Source organism: Chrysemys picta, chromosome 2, assembly GCF_011386835.1.
Source record: "Chrysemys picta bellii isolate R12L10 chromosome 2, ASM1138683v2, whole genome shotgun sequence".
NCBI classification, from domain to species: Eukaryota; Metazoa; Chordata; order Testudines; family Emydidae; genus Chrysemys; species Chrysemys picta.
The window spans coordinates 64,170,188-64,184,277 of NC_088792.1; the positions used below are offsets into that span (position 1 = coordinate 64,170,188).

At 45.3% G+C, this 14,090-nt stretch overlaps 1 protein-coding gene across 17 annotated transcripts in view; it reads left to right on the forward strand.

Annotated features, from left to right (window-relative positions):
• STK31 (serine/threonine kinase 31) overlaps window positions 1-14,090 on the forward strand; it is a 97,470-nt gene that overhangs the window by 81,924 nt on the left and 1,456 nt on the right. For 14 of the 17 annotated variants that reach the window (XM_024106776.3, XM_065583367.1, XM_042861450.2 and 11 more), the window contains one exon: window positions 4,591-4,659. The exons of 2 other annotated variants lie outside the window; for them this stretch is intronic. In XM_024106776.3, coding sequence (XP_023962544.2) covers window positions 4,591-4,659 — 69 coding nt within the window. Of the gene's footprint in view, window positions 1-4,590; window positions 4,660-12,364; window positions 12,511-14,090 lie in introns of all 17 variants that reach the window. One more of the 17 variants, XM_065583368.1, reaches the window with a different exon arrangement.

A 14,090-nucleotide genomic window follows, 5' to 3' on the forward strand; every position in this document is an offset into this window, starting at 1 on the left:
AATGATTATCTCGAAGGTGGATAGTCTTCAGAATCCTGTATGTTGAGGATGGATTCTCCTAAACAAAATAAGTCAATGCAGTTATTTAATTATTATTACCATACTGCTCATTTAGTATTACTCATTGCATTCACTGACACTCAGTACTACTTTAAAGGTGAAATTGTAAAAGGAAGATCTGCCTATTTCAACTATTTATTTTTTATCACAACTGCATCTAAAATGATAGTACCATAGAGTAACAACTATATATTTTTTCTCAAACAAGAGAATTCAAGAATAGTCCAGAAGGAAGACAGGCAGCCCTTAAGAAAGAAGTATGAAATAAACAAGTTTACCAACCTGGAGATCCTGAATGTTCAGACATGTTCCTTTCATCATCTTCAACACATCCTCCTCCTGAGAAGGAACACTTCTCATGATATTGTTTCATTCAGGCAACCAGGCCTTGCATTTCTTTGTTGCACTGTTTGCATTTTTCACGCATGCCTGTCTTACCCACAGGTAGAGGAACTTCATTAAAATATTCCAAAACTGGGTCTTTTTTATGGCCTATTGCCATTATAGGTTTTCCCTTCTAGTGAGAGAATGGTATGGTAGATCTCAAATCAATGAAGGCTACACTCAGAAAGACCTCAGGACTTCTGGAATATGCTGCATAAACAGTTTCACTTTTGTTTCTGCCTGTCCCTCCCTTCTCACATTTATCTCCAGACTTCTTCTCCTTGTCCAGATCTATTCCGCCCCCAACAATCTTCTATTCATTGAACTTTTAGAAACTTTGCACTTTTGGAGAGAGGTAAGGGATTGACTTTGTGTATACAAATTTGGAGAGAGACAGTAGGGTTGAGGTCTGTTATTTCTCACTTCTATCTATCTATCATTTATTTATTTATAAACATTTTTGCTGTTAAGAAGCATGTTACCTCTGGAGACACAAATCCACAGTTTGAGAACTGCAAAACTAAGCATCTCTGATGGTATCTTCTAGACTGAACACTGAGTCCCATTGAGTACATAGAAAGATTAAGCTAAATAATCTATACAGAAGTCCCTGGAACTCTATAAGATTGGGTCCCTAATCCAGGAACTATTGGAGCTCGTTTACAACATTTTTCTTAAACATTACATGAATATATTTTCATACTATAGAATTAGAATTTATAATCCCTATTCCATGATGCAATATCTTTGAGCTATAATGTATCTTAACTAAAACCTATCTTTAGATAGGTTTTTTCCCTCAAAGTATTTTATCAAAAAAATCTGATTTAAATAAAAAAAAAAATCATTGATTTTTTTTATCCATCCTGGCCTGAAGAAATAAGAAGTTGCTGTCCAAGTATAAGAGACTATTGGAACTGCAAACATTAGATGGGGTGATTTTCAAGAGCAGCAAGGTTGCAATACCAATGATCCTCTGGGAAGAAATGCTATAGAAGATCATGAGGGTCATTTAGGAATTGAGAAGTGTAAATAAGGAGCACGAGAGAGGTGATGTGTTGGCTGTGGATCAATCACAACATTACTAATGTGATAGGAAACAGCTTTTCATGCTTGAAAAACAAGTCATGCCAACAGGCAGAACCACTAAGACCTCAATCCATTTCACTAAGGGCTTATGAGAAGGTAGGCCCTGATTTATTTAGCTGGCATAATAAATAGGTTAAAGTATATGTATTCCTGCATGTAGGGAGTAATGTGAATTTTACATACAAAACACACAATTCTTAGAAGAAAGAATGCAACACAAGCTTTAGGCCATAACAAGTTCAATCCTAAATTCAGTGCTGACATAAGCAGGTGTTGCCCCTATTTCTCAGTATTGTGGAAAGAGGTTCATTGATGGAGTTAAGAATGGAGTGGTAACATCTACTGTGCCTTTATCCAGCATTGACTGCTAAGCAGTGCCAGTGGCCACTGGAATGCTGCTAAAGAACACTTTGGTACTGGAGATGTTTCTTCCTAGGAAATTGAAAATTCTGTGTCCTTGCCCTACATAACCACTGGGAGTGTGTATGGGGGAGGGAAATCGCCTGGTACTTTTCACAAGAAAAGAAACCCTTCTATTCCCTAACCACTTTAAAATGTTGTTCATAGCTGTGGGAAAAATGAGCTAGGGAGTTCCTAGTGGGTGTGGGAGTTAGTGGTGGCTGGCAGGGTGAAGCAAAAAGATGTGTGTGTCGGGGGGGGGGGGGGGGGGGGAAGCAGGGGGCTGAGGAGTGGCACACAGATTGGAACATGGTCAACAGCTGCAGCTGTACCAGTGGTCCTGGAAAGAGGCAGGAAAAAGTGGCCTATATGGGAGGAGGAGGAAAAGTGAATAAAGAGGTGCAGAATTGGCTGGTGAAGGCTGGCTCTACCTAAAGAAAGGTTTGTAATATGATGTGACAATCGCAGCCCTCTGAAATCTTACCAGTTCCATAGGTACATCTGTCTGTTTCCAGCCCAAATTCCAGATCGATGAATACACATGTAATCATATAATTGCCCCCTTGTAATTCAAATTGGTATAGTAGCGTCACCGTACCTCACTGGGTCACAGCTGAGAATGTCAAATTCAGGACAGACTGCTGAGAAATAGGGCAGACGCATTCCACACTGGTGGTTATTCTATCATTAGATTATACCCAGCCAGTAAAAAAAGTGAACTTCTGTATCACCACGCTGGTCATACCACAAGAGGTCAAAAATGCAATCTCCTTATGCATTCGAGCCCTTAGCTCACCACCCAGACGCTGGACTTTACAATGAGTGATTACTGAAAACCAATTTGATCAGATATAGAGTTCTTCCAATCCCAAGGGATCAGCCACATAGCCAGGTCAATATATAACTCCGATCTTACTCAATAATCACGTTGATACCAATCCTTTAGTAGCTAAAACTAAAGGTTTAATAATATAAAAAAGGAAAAAGAAGAGAGTTATTGAATGGTTAAAGGATTATAGACATAAAAGTGATTTTCAGTGTTCATAGATCAAGATCACGGCAGTAATGGAATAAACTGCTGGCTTGCAGAAGTCTCTCCGGAATCAGATTGGGGGTCATCAGTCCTTGTTTAAAGCTTCCTTGTTAGAAATCCAGTGCAGAGAAATAAAGCAGGAAATGAAGACAAAATTAAGATGTTTCAGGGATCTTTTATATCCTCTGCCACGTGCATGGAATTTTTACTGTCCCAAACAAAGCCCATAGCCCCCTTTGTGGAAAGTTACTGGGCCAAGATGGATTCCAGGGCAACATGAGCATATCATATGTTTTGCTGAGTCACAGAGTTTGGTCATTGGCCCCTTGGTATCTGAGGAATCTTCAGGGAGAGCTGTCTGGCGGGATGAGTTTCTTCTACAGCCCGTTGTGAGAACTGAGTGTCCTTGATGGGCCATCAACACATAGGTATCTAACCTTGATGTAAATCTATTTGAGAGGAGTCACCCAGGAACAAACACATTTGAGATACAAATAATAGTCAATATTCAGAACTTTAGATCTAAAGATGATACATGGATTTAACCAGGATAATCATATTTGATAGCTTGTAACTTTTCCATTTACACCTTACATGACACACTTTGTACAAGTTTTGTTGCAGTTGTATAACCAGTGGTTATATCAATTATATAAATGGTCATATTCAATCATACAGCATCACAGGTTGTATTTGTTTGGCACAAACTCTTATGCAGTGATACTGTGCAGCATTAAACAGCTGCCACGGTTTTGTCCCAGACTCTGCAGAAAAGATGTAATATCCCTCATTGATCAGTACTGTATATTGCTATTTGCCATCAGAGGTGAGGTAAGTCTCTGTTTAGTCAGTATTGTGCACTTTACTCCATACTTCAAAAGAAATTGTCAGATTGTCAATATTTCTAGGCCTCTTGCGACATGGACCAGTCAATGACTGAGAATTGAGACATTGCCATTCTCAGTTTGGTCCATGAGGTTTTAGAGTTGTGGGCTCAAGCACTGTTCCATACAATAAAGGCTCATAGGCCTGGTGTGTGTATATATATGTTTCCATCTTGGTCTGAAGATGTTTCTCCTACAAGCTTCCTTTGGTCATAGTTTAGAATTTTTTGCAAGGCAGTTACAACAAGAACCTTATTGCTCTTATGGGTAGGATACGGTGTGACTGAGGGGTGGCAGACAGGGCTAATCATCTTACAATATACTAGTAGGGCTTCTTCTAGTAGTACATCTACAACCAGATCCATGACTCTGGAGTTTGAATCTCATTTTTAAAAGGCTCTGCTCACTTCCCTTGGAGCCTCTGATAGCTTTGTATACTTTTGATACTAAAAGTAAAATTTCTAGTGGTGGTTATATCTGTATGAATAATGTAGGTGGCCTGGAAGCCCCCTTTTGGGTTTTCCAGTACTGTGAGTCTGTACTAAAGATTTTTGGAGACTTATTCTAAAGCTAGTATTCCCATTTCATTTGGAAAAAGATATCTCCTTGACCAGTTTTTACCCCTCTGTAAAACTAGAGGTGAGATAGTAGCATGCTTTAGAGATGAGACTCTAATTTTTTTTTCTGAACCATACACAGTCATATTTGAAGTTATGCAGGGATTGTATTTTTAATTTGCAGCTGTTTGTTGGAGATCAAGAATTTAAAATTAAGGAAAATGGAACCCCTGAAGTGGATGAACTTAATATGGTATGTGAACTTCCTTATCTGGCAGCTAAGTGAAAGACACAGAATATAGGCCATTGCTGTTTAGTTGGTTTTATTAAATGTTTGGTTAAAATGCCATGTTTATAAAATGTTTATTTGACAGTTGGGCTGTAAGAATTCTCAGTAGCATACACAAATGGAATCATTATTGAAAAGGTGGAAGAGGATGAAGTTCTCTTCATATTTGACCCTGTTGTTCACAAGAAATAAACCACTTGCCTCTAATGTGTTTATCTAATAAAGCTAGTTTACATGCATACAATTTTACAAGTTTAGGGCAAAACTTTCAAATGTGAATGCCTTAAATTATGCACCTAAATAAGGATCTGATTTTTTCAGAGGTGCTGAACACCTACATTTGAAAATGTTGGCCTTAGTGCTTCCTGACTGCTTTAAGAAGTATGTTCTCATGTTAATGCTGAAAGATTACCACGTAATTCTAATGGAAACTGCCTAATCTTTTAAAAATGTTCATTGCTATTACAAAAAGTTATTCTGTGCCCTTCACCATGTAATTTAGGTGTCACTATCAAACACACACTAATTTATATTAATATTAAATTAATATTTCATTAATATTAGCCATAAACAGGAAATCAACAATTTTATTGGTAATGTCAATTTTAACAAACGGTTACAATTTGAAAAACTGCAAACCAGAATTGAAGAGGTGGTCTATGAAATAGACTGGCCCTGTTCCATTTAAGGCTTTATTGATCTCCTTCCTTCTGTCCCTCTGTTTCCGCTCTTTCCTATGCATTTGTTTCCCCATATACTTGTTTTTACCGAAATCTTCAGCAACCTCCCAGCAAAGTCCTGTGCCTAATTCACAATAGCCTGTTTGCCATTGTCACATCTTTAGTAAAAGTAAAAAAAAAAAAAAAAATTTCACTCTGTATTTATACAATGATTACATGTACAAAAGTGTCAGTCATCTAGCAATACAGCGTTTATTACAAATGTGAAACATTAACCGTATAATAATAATAATAATAATAATAACTTAACTTTGGCTGAGAAGCCATCCCTTAAACTAACAAGTTTAGCATATCATGTGTGAAAGCTGTGCAGATTTATTAAAAGTTAAAGATTAGGCTGTTGTGAAAACAATATTTAAGACAAAAACAAAACTGAATATTTCACATGAAAATATCAGTTCTGACTGCCCTAGGAGTTAAAAAGCAAAACAAAACCCAAAGTTTACCCAGAACCATTTGCCCACTGTATATTTCAGCACATTATTATGTTAGAGGAGACAGTCTCTTAGAGGGCATGGCTACATTCAAAACTCCGAAGAGCTGCCGCGGTAGCGCTTTGAAGTGCGAGTGTGGTTGCGGTGCCAGCGCTGGGAGAGGGGCTCCACCTTCCCGAGGGGATTAACTTACAGCGCTTTACAGTGCTGTAACTTGCTCTGCTCAGGGAGGTGTTTTTACACACCCCTGAGCGAGAAAGTGGCAGCGCTGTAAAGCACCAGTGTAGCCATAGCCTCAGATGGGAGTTTGCTGAAACACCTAACACCCAATGTCAGGAAGGCTAACATAGCAGGATAAAGAAATCTGTCTGCAGTTCAACACATAGCAGGCATGATTATCCACTATCATGCATCTTGCATAATCACTTGCATCTGTGCAAAACTCAGTCACAGGTATGAGTGGAGAATTCTGATTCTGTATCATGCTGCAGTCACTTTGCACAGATCTAAATGACTATCCAGAGTGCAAGGCAGTGGAGGATCATCCCAGCCCCTCTCAAACCGGTAACATTGTTTAATTCTTAAATACTGAAAAAAATTAACTTCCCCCTTGCTACTTAAGGCATACAGAAAAACCTTAATTTTTTAGGAAAACAAAAATAACAAAATCCTCAGGAGATCAACATCATCATCTGGGTCAACAGTAGCTGTCATATGACTTCCGCTGTACTGAAATACTAATTTTATCAAAAGTATTCTGAATTACTTGCATCCAAACTCAAATGGGTGAGTCCAGCTTGCCAAACTTTGTTTTCTCTGATCCAATAGTTTACATACATTTGGAGTTGTGAAGAAATGCTTTTTCTACCCAAAAACAATGAAGAATCCTTGTTGGGAATAGTAATGTATAATTTCCTTTTGTAGTTTTTTAGCTGTTAGTGAGCAAGATTTCCTTTCATCAGTGAATAAATTAGAATGCACCAGGCAATATGGTTCCAATCAGTATATTATCATTGGTAGTTTGAGATTCATCCTTTCCATGTTTTGTACATGAAGCATCTGAATCCAGGGGGAAAGCCATCCATGCTGCTCTTGGATTCCAAGAATTTCAGTAAGAAAACTTGGAGTGCTTGCTCATGTCCATTCCAATGAAGGTGTGCACCTCTCTCACCGTGTGCACCGCTGCTGGAAAGTTTTCCCCTCAGTGGTATCCATTGGGTCGGCTCTGGTGCCCCTTGGAGTTGCACTCTCATAGTGCCGGTATATAGCGTCCTGTCGAGCCTCTGCCCCCCAAGTTTCTTCTTACCGCCCATGATGGTCTCTGGAACTTCTGCTTGTCCTTGCATTCACGCAAGTACTCTCCTCAGTGTATTTTGCCTTTTTCCCCTCCCTGTATATAGTTAATTATAGTAGCTAGAATTTACAATTTAGTGTTACTTAGGGTAGTTATTAGATTAGAATCCTGGTAAATATGGTTACCCCAGTACCGGGACATTCCTCGGTCCCTGGGGTTTAAGCCATATGCATCTTACCATAAGCCCATGCCCATTAGTGATCCCCATTCTAGCTGCTCTAAGTGCTTGGGAGAGGCCCACCGACGGGAGCGCTGTAGGATTTGTAAAGGGTTCAAATCCCATATCTTAAAGGACAAAGACCAGAGACTTAAATTCCTCATTATGGAGGCAGTTCTCCACCCCTTGGAGCTGAGCCAAGCCGTCTTGGCACTGAGCACCTCTACCTCGGTGACAAGTGCACTGGTTTCTCTGAGAGACAGGTAGCGCAGCTTGGCCTCATCGGCACCGAGGAAGAACTCTTCATCCATGTTCCGGGACTTGTGGCACCACCAGGGTTCTCCAGCACAGAAAAGGCTTACGCCTCAAGGGGACGCCCGGCACTACTCCCAATCACCAGTGCCGAAGAAAAAGCAAAGGAAAACGGACAAAGGGGTGCTCCCCAACTCTGAGGTCCGCCAGTCTCAGGGAAGTCAGCAGAGTGCAACTTGTGCCGGGCCACTTGCACTCAACAGCTGCCAGTTCAGTACCGTTGACTCCAGCCCAGGGAAGAGACCCATCAAGTCCGGTACGGTTGGACTCCCCACCGAGGGAAAGCCATCAGAGTACAGCCCCGGCTCTTCCATCCATGCCAGAGGTGTTCGAGGCAGCAAGGGAGCTATTATCTCTCCCAGTATTGCTTTCCCCCACCAAGTGTGATATGGCACCGGAGGTGAGAACCTCCACGGTGCCGAGGCCCCAGGTGCTGTCGAAGGGGAAACTGGTAATAAAGAGCACTGATTGTCTCCCTCCCACCACCAGTTGATACCACTGCATTCTGGTTGCCAAGAAGCAACTCCTCACAGTCGGACTCTTTCCATGTGAGCTGACACTGGTCCAACGTGAGCCAAAGGTTCCCGCTAGTGGCCTGGCCAGCACAGGGGCAGATGCCTGTACAATGGCCTTTCTGGAATCCCAGGGTGTTCCAACCAGTCCAGGGGTCACATGAGGAGATCATATTCTGTTGTGTCAGAGTGTGCAGCCCCTCTGCTATTCCTCTTGGTACAGGAACCATGGCCCGGTACCGAGCCCGGCATCAATCTTCAAGATACGTCTCTCTTTTTTCAAAACAGGCTGACTCTAAACTTCATAACTTGGAAGGATTCAAGGGCCACACTGAAGTCCCTAGAACTACACACCCTGGCTCCATCGAGGAAACACTTTAAGCCCCAACCATTGCCCTATTTCTACCAGCCCCAATTGAGGCAGGATTTCCATAAGAGGCGGGGTAGGAGCTATAAGAGGAGGCCTCCTCGTCGGCCCATGGGCCTGACCCTGCCAGACTATTGTTGGGGTCTAAGCAGGCTTTGGGTGACCAGACATCCCATTTTTAAAGGGACAGTCCCATATTTAAGCCCTCCTGCGGATGTCCCAATTTTTTTTCGTTAAAATGGGCAAATTGTCCTGTATTTTTCTGTCTACCCTCCATCAGTTCTGGTGGGTCTTGCTGTTGGCTGGATTCCTGCTTGCCAGCCGCCCACCCATCAGTGGCAAGTGGAGGGTCCAGTGGCTGACGATTGGGGTGGTTGTGCAAGGCTGGTGGCGGGGTGAAGATGCAGTGTGCGGGGCTGGCCGTTCCTCCTGCCGGTCTGTCAGTGTAGCCCTCGCTGCGTGCCAGCTCTCGGCGAGCAGGGCCCTGACCCCTGTCCCGTTTCTGGCCAGCACTGGCTGCTGTGCACTGTGAGCTGCGGTGGCTGGTGAGTGCGGGCAGACACCAGCTGGCAGCCAGTTCTGTGTCACCTCTGCTGCCCACCGATCGACCCTTTATATGCTCCCTCTTTCGCTGTCCTCTCCCTGCTTTGCCCCTTCACCCGTCTCGCTCCCAGCACTGTGTGGAGAACTAGCCTCTGGTCAGAGTGCTCAGCTCACCAGCAGCCTGGCCAGTAGGCTCCTTCCTTCCCCCACTGTCTCTGGCTGAGTTGGTGCCCCGGGAAAGCCCAAGACTCTGGCCTGGGGCACTGGCCAGGAGGAGCCGAGCCCTGCACGTGCTAAAGCCCCGCACAGTGCTGGCACCATGAATCCTCTCTGCCCCTCAGTTAAGGTGGGGAGGAGAAGAGCGATCTCCACGCTGTTCATGCTCCAAGCTTGCAGGCTCCACAGCAGCCCCCAGGGCAGCGGCTTAGCACTCTCTTCACCTGCTTCACAGCTTGGGCCCTCTCATGGATGCGTTTCTCCTCCCTTGGAAAGACCATCTCTACTATGTAATCCTCCCCTTTCCTCTCATATACAAGGTCCAACTGAAGGTCTGAGAGGAAGGCACGAATCTGATCCTGATTGCCCCGGCCTAGCCTCACCAGCACTGGTTTACCACCCTTCTGGACCTTTCGGTGGAAGCACCAGTCAGCCTACCTCTTTCCAGATCTCATCTCCCAGGATCACGGATGTCTACATCATCCGAACCTCGAGTTCCTCCATCTCATGACCTGGAAGCTCCATGGCTGAACCCCTTGGAGGTAGCATGCTCAGGTCCAGTTCAAGAAGTTTTTCTAGGGAGCAGAAAACCATCCCCTTGGGTCACGTACCTGGTGAAGTGGAAAAGGTTCTCAGTCTGGTCAGTGCAGAAAGAGGTCTCGCCCATGCGATCATCAGTACTGTGTATTCTGGACTACTTGCTACACCTGAAGCAGCAAGGTGTATCTTCAATTAGATACTCTAATTGAAGTACCTGGCAGCGATCTTGACTTTTCACCCATGGGTGAACAGCAGGTCCATCTTTGCAAACTAGCTCTGGTAGTTCCTTTCTCAAGGGGCTGGATAGGTTATACCCACAGGTGAGACAGCTGATCCTGCCCTGGGACCTTAACCTGATGTCGTTAAGACTCAATGATCCCCATTGGAGCCCTTGGCAACGTGCTCTGGTAGCCATCACCTAGACCAGAAGGGTCTCGGAGATCAGGGCTCTTACTTCAGATCCTCCATACATGGCCTTCTTCAAGGGTAAGGTTCAAATGCGCCCTCACCCAGCCCTTCTCCCAAAGGTGGTGTTGCAATTCCACAACAATCAGGACATTTTTTTCCCGGTCTTCTACCGAAAGCCGCATGCCAACAGCCAGGAACAGAGGCTCCATTCATTGGATGTCAGGTGGCACTTGCCTTTTACATAGAAAGGACTAAATCATTTAGGAAACTACTCAATTTTTCATGGCGGAGGCAGATGGGATGAAAGGCCTCCCAGTCTCAACCCAGAGAATTTAATTGTGGATCACTACTTGTATCTGCGTGTGCTACGACCTGCTGAAAGTCCCTACTCTGGTCCTGACAGCACATTCCACGAAGTCCCAAGCGTCTTCAGCTGCATTCGTGGCACGGGTTCCCATCCAAGATACCTGTAGAGCAACAATATGGTCTTTGGTCTGCACCTTTGCCGCTTACTATGCCGTCACTCAGCAAGCCAGAGACGATGCTGGATTCGGCAGAGCAGTACTACAGTCTGCTTGTTGTTGAACTCCGAATCTTCCTCTTACATCTGCTTGGGAGTCACCTACATTGGAATTGTCATAAATATAAGGGGAAGGGTAACAACCTTCCTGTATATAGTACTATAAAATCCCTCCTGGCCAGAGGCACAAAATCCTTTTACTTGTAAAGGGTTAAGAAGTTCAGGTAACCTAGCTGGCACCTGACCAAAAGGACCAATAAGGGGACCAAAATACTTTCAAATCTGGCGGGGGGGGGGAAGGCTTTGTTTTGTCTTTTGTCTGTCTGTTCTGTGTGCTTGCCAGAGTCAGATCAAGAAAGCAAGCAATCCAACTCCATTAGTATTAGTAAGTACTAGCGAAGGAATGCGTTAGCTTACTTTTATTTTGGCTTGTGATTTCCTTTGTCTAAGAGGGAGGTTTATACCTGGTTTTGTAACTTTAAGGTTTTGCCTAGAGGGGAGATCCTCTGTGTTCTTGAGTCTTTTGTTATTCTGTAAAGTACTTACCATCCCGATTTTACAGAGATAATTCTTTTACTTTTTCTTTAATTAAAATTCTACTTTTAAGAACCTGATTGATTTTTCATTGTTTTAAGATCCAAGGGTTTGGGTCTGTGTTCACCTGTACCAATTAGTGAGGATATTATTCTCAAGTCTGCCCAGGAAAAGGGGTGTAGGGGCTTGGGGGGATATTTGGGGAAGGTAGGGCTCCAAGTGGCCCTCCCTAAATGTTTGTTTAAATCACTGGTGGTGGCAGTGTTACCTAATTCAAGGTACAAGGAAGGATTTGTGCCTTGGGGAGTTTTTAACCTAAGCTGGTAGAAATAAGCTTAGGGGGTTTTCATACAGGTCCCCATGTCTGTACCCTAAAGTTCAGAGTGGGGAGGGAACCCTGACAGGAATGGACATGAGAAGCATTCGAAGAAGAAAAAACCCACCCTCCTACTCCTCTGTCAGAGTTGGCTGGCAAGAAAGAACTGAGGGGGCAGCAGGACTCTATATACTGGTGCTATGAGGGCGCGACTCCAGGCGGCACCATTGCCAACTCGACGGATACCACTGAGGGAAAAAATTTCTAGTAGCAGTGGAGATGATGCGCACATACCTACATTGGACTAGACATGAGCAGCACATCTTGAACAACAGTTATGGAAGGTTAGTATCCGTTTTTAAACAAATTTCTCGTATGTCGGTTGACTCTTTCTGGGAGACTCTCTCAGTCCTCTGGTTGTTAATCCTTGCCCCAGTTCTCGGAAAATCCATTTTGGTTTTAAGGGCTTATCTCTAATCAGTTTATTCAGAATAGTCTCATATGCCCATCCACAAACTCATGAAGGATTCATACTTTCCTTACCATCACAGTCTCACCCAAAGGAGTGAAATCACTTCTTATCTTACCATAAAAAAAATTGCAATTGATGAATGTTCTTAGCTGGCCATAAGAAGGAAGCAGAAGCTAGAGATGGGATACTATACAGGTACTTATTTGACTATACTTGACTTCAACTGATATTCTTCCACTGACAGAATATCCACGACTGGGTCCTCCATCTCTACCACCTCCTCCACTTGCAAGTTCATATTGAGGGCCACCCTGCGCAGGAGGTCCTGGTGGGCACAGAGGTCTATGGGAGGGGGACCTGAGACTGCAGTGCCTGCCACCACCTCGTCAGGTGAGGAGGAGGAGGCCACAGGGGGGAGAGGGTTATCTAGGGCCTCTTGCTGAACTGGGCCCAGCTGTCCTGTGCCAGTGACCTCCGGGCCCGGAGCAGGAACTGGTGTTGGAGGAGGTTGTGTATCGGAAAGAGGAGCCACCACGGTCTCCATGCCTCCCGGGATGGGCCGAGTGGCGGTAGCCTCTGGCACTCGTGGCTTGGATGGGGCTGAGCGAGAAGCCCCAGACGGAGCACCCTGGACTAGTTGGTACACCCAGGGTGTCCAGAACAGCCATAGGGTGGGCCCTTGAACGGGACTCTGCTCCTGCGCGTGGCTATGGTCCACACAGCAGTGGTCTGAGAAGCATGACTCTGCCTCCGATCCCAAAGAATGGGAAACGGAATGGGAAGGCCACGGAGGTGCTGAGTGGATTTGCACCGGGTCACGGCAATGGTGAACGGTGCTGCGACACTGGGGAGTGGTTCTGGGACCTGGAACGGTGCCTGGATCTGGACCTGGGTCTAGATGATGAGTGGCGTCGGGTCCGGGATCTGCTTCTTGAGGGTGCCTGGTGGGCAGAGCAGCGCCGCAACCAGGACCGGTGCCGCGAGTACAACCGCCGCTGCGAAGGAGAGTGATGCCGGGACAGCGAGTGGCGTTGGGAGCAGGAGCAGTGCCAAGAACGAGATCGGTGCCGTGGCTCAACCGGTGCCGATGGGTAGATCAGGGCCGGCTTGCCTTGGGACGGAGCCGCACATGCAGGTGCCGCACGAGGTTGAGGGGATGCCGATGCCGTCATGGTATCCGGAGTGGACGGCAACTGGATCTCAACCACGCTGCGTACCGGGGAGTCCAGGGGCCCTGGACTCAACGGCTCTCCTCCCAGGGCCGGAGACAATGGTGCTAAGGTCGTAGACTGTGCCCCTAGGCGCTCCCCTGCGGGACCTGCCTCCAGCGGCGGTTCCAAGGAGGCTTGCTTCTGTGGGCCAGCCTTTTCTGGCTTCCAGTGCCACTTCTGGCCAGGAGAGTGGGAGCGGTGCCGGCTCAATGGTGCCGGCTCAATGATGCCGGCTGTGGTGCCAGGGAGCGTCAGTGCCCCGGGTCTCGGTCAGAGTCCAACCGCGGTGCTGGGGCGCCGCGCACCAAGGCACTCGGTGCCGGATCTTGGTGCGCCGCAGGAGGTTGAGGGCTAAGAGCTGCCTCCATAAGGAGCTGTTTGAGATGAAAGCCCCGCTCCTTCTTGGTCCGGGGACGAAAACCCTTGCAGATCCTGCACTCGTCTGCTTGATGAGACTCCCCCAGACACTTTAGGCAAAAGTCGTGGGGGTCGCCCGTTTGCATGGGCTTTGAGCAGGAACCTCAGGGCTTGAATCCCGGAACTTTGGGCATGAGCCCAATAGAAAATCGGGAAGGAGGGGAATTTCAAATATCCAAACATAATTCGCCAAGCTATTAAATAGTTAATCGTCAAATCACCCTTTAATATTATTTTTTTTCCTTTTTAATTTTACAAAAACAGTTTCATAGTCATGCAGTACATTGAAAAACAAATAAATGTATAAATGCTCTTACACTTTTCTCTTCTGTAGAGACTTTC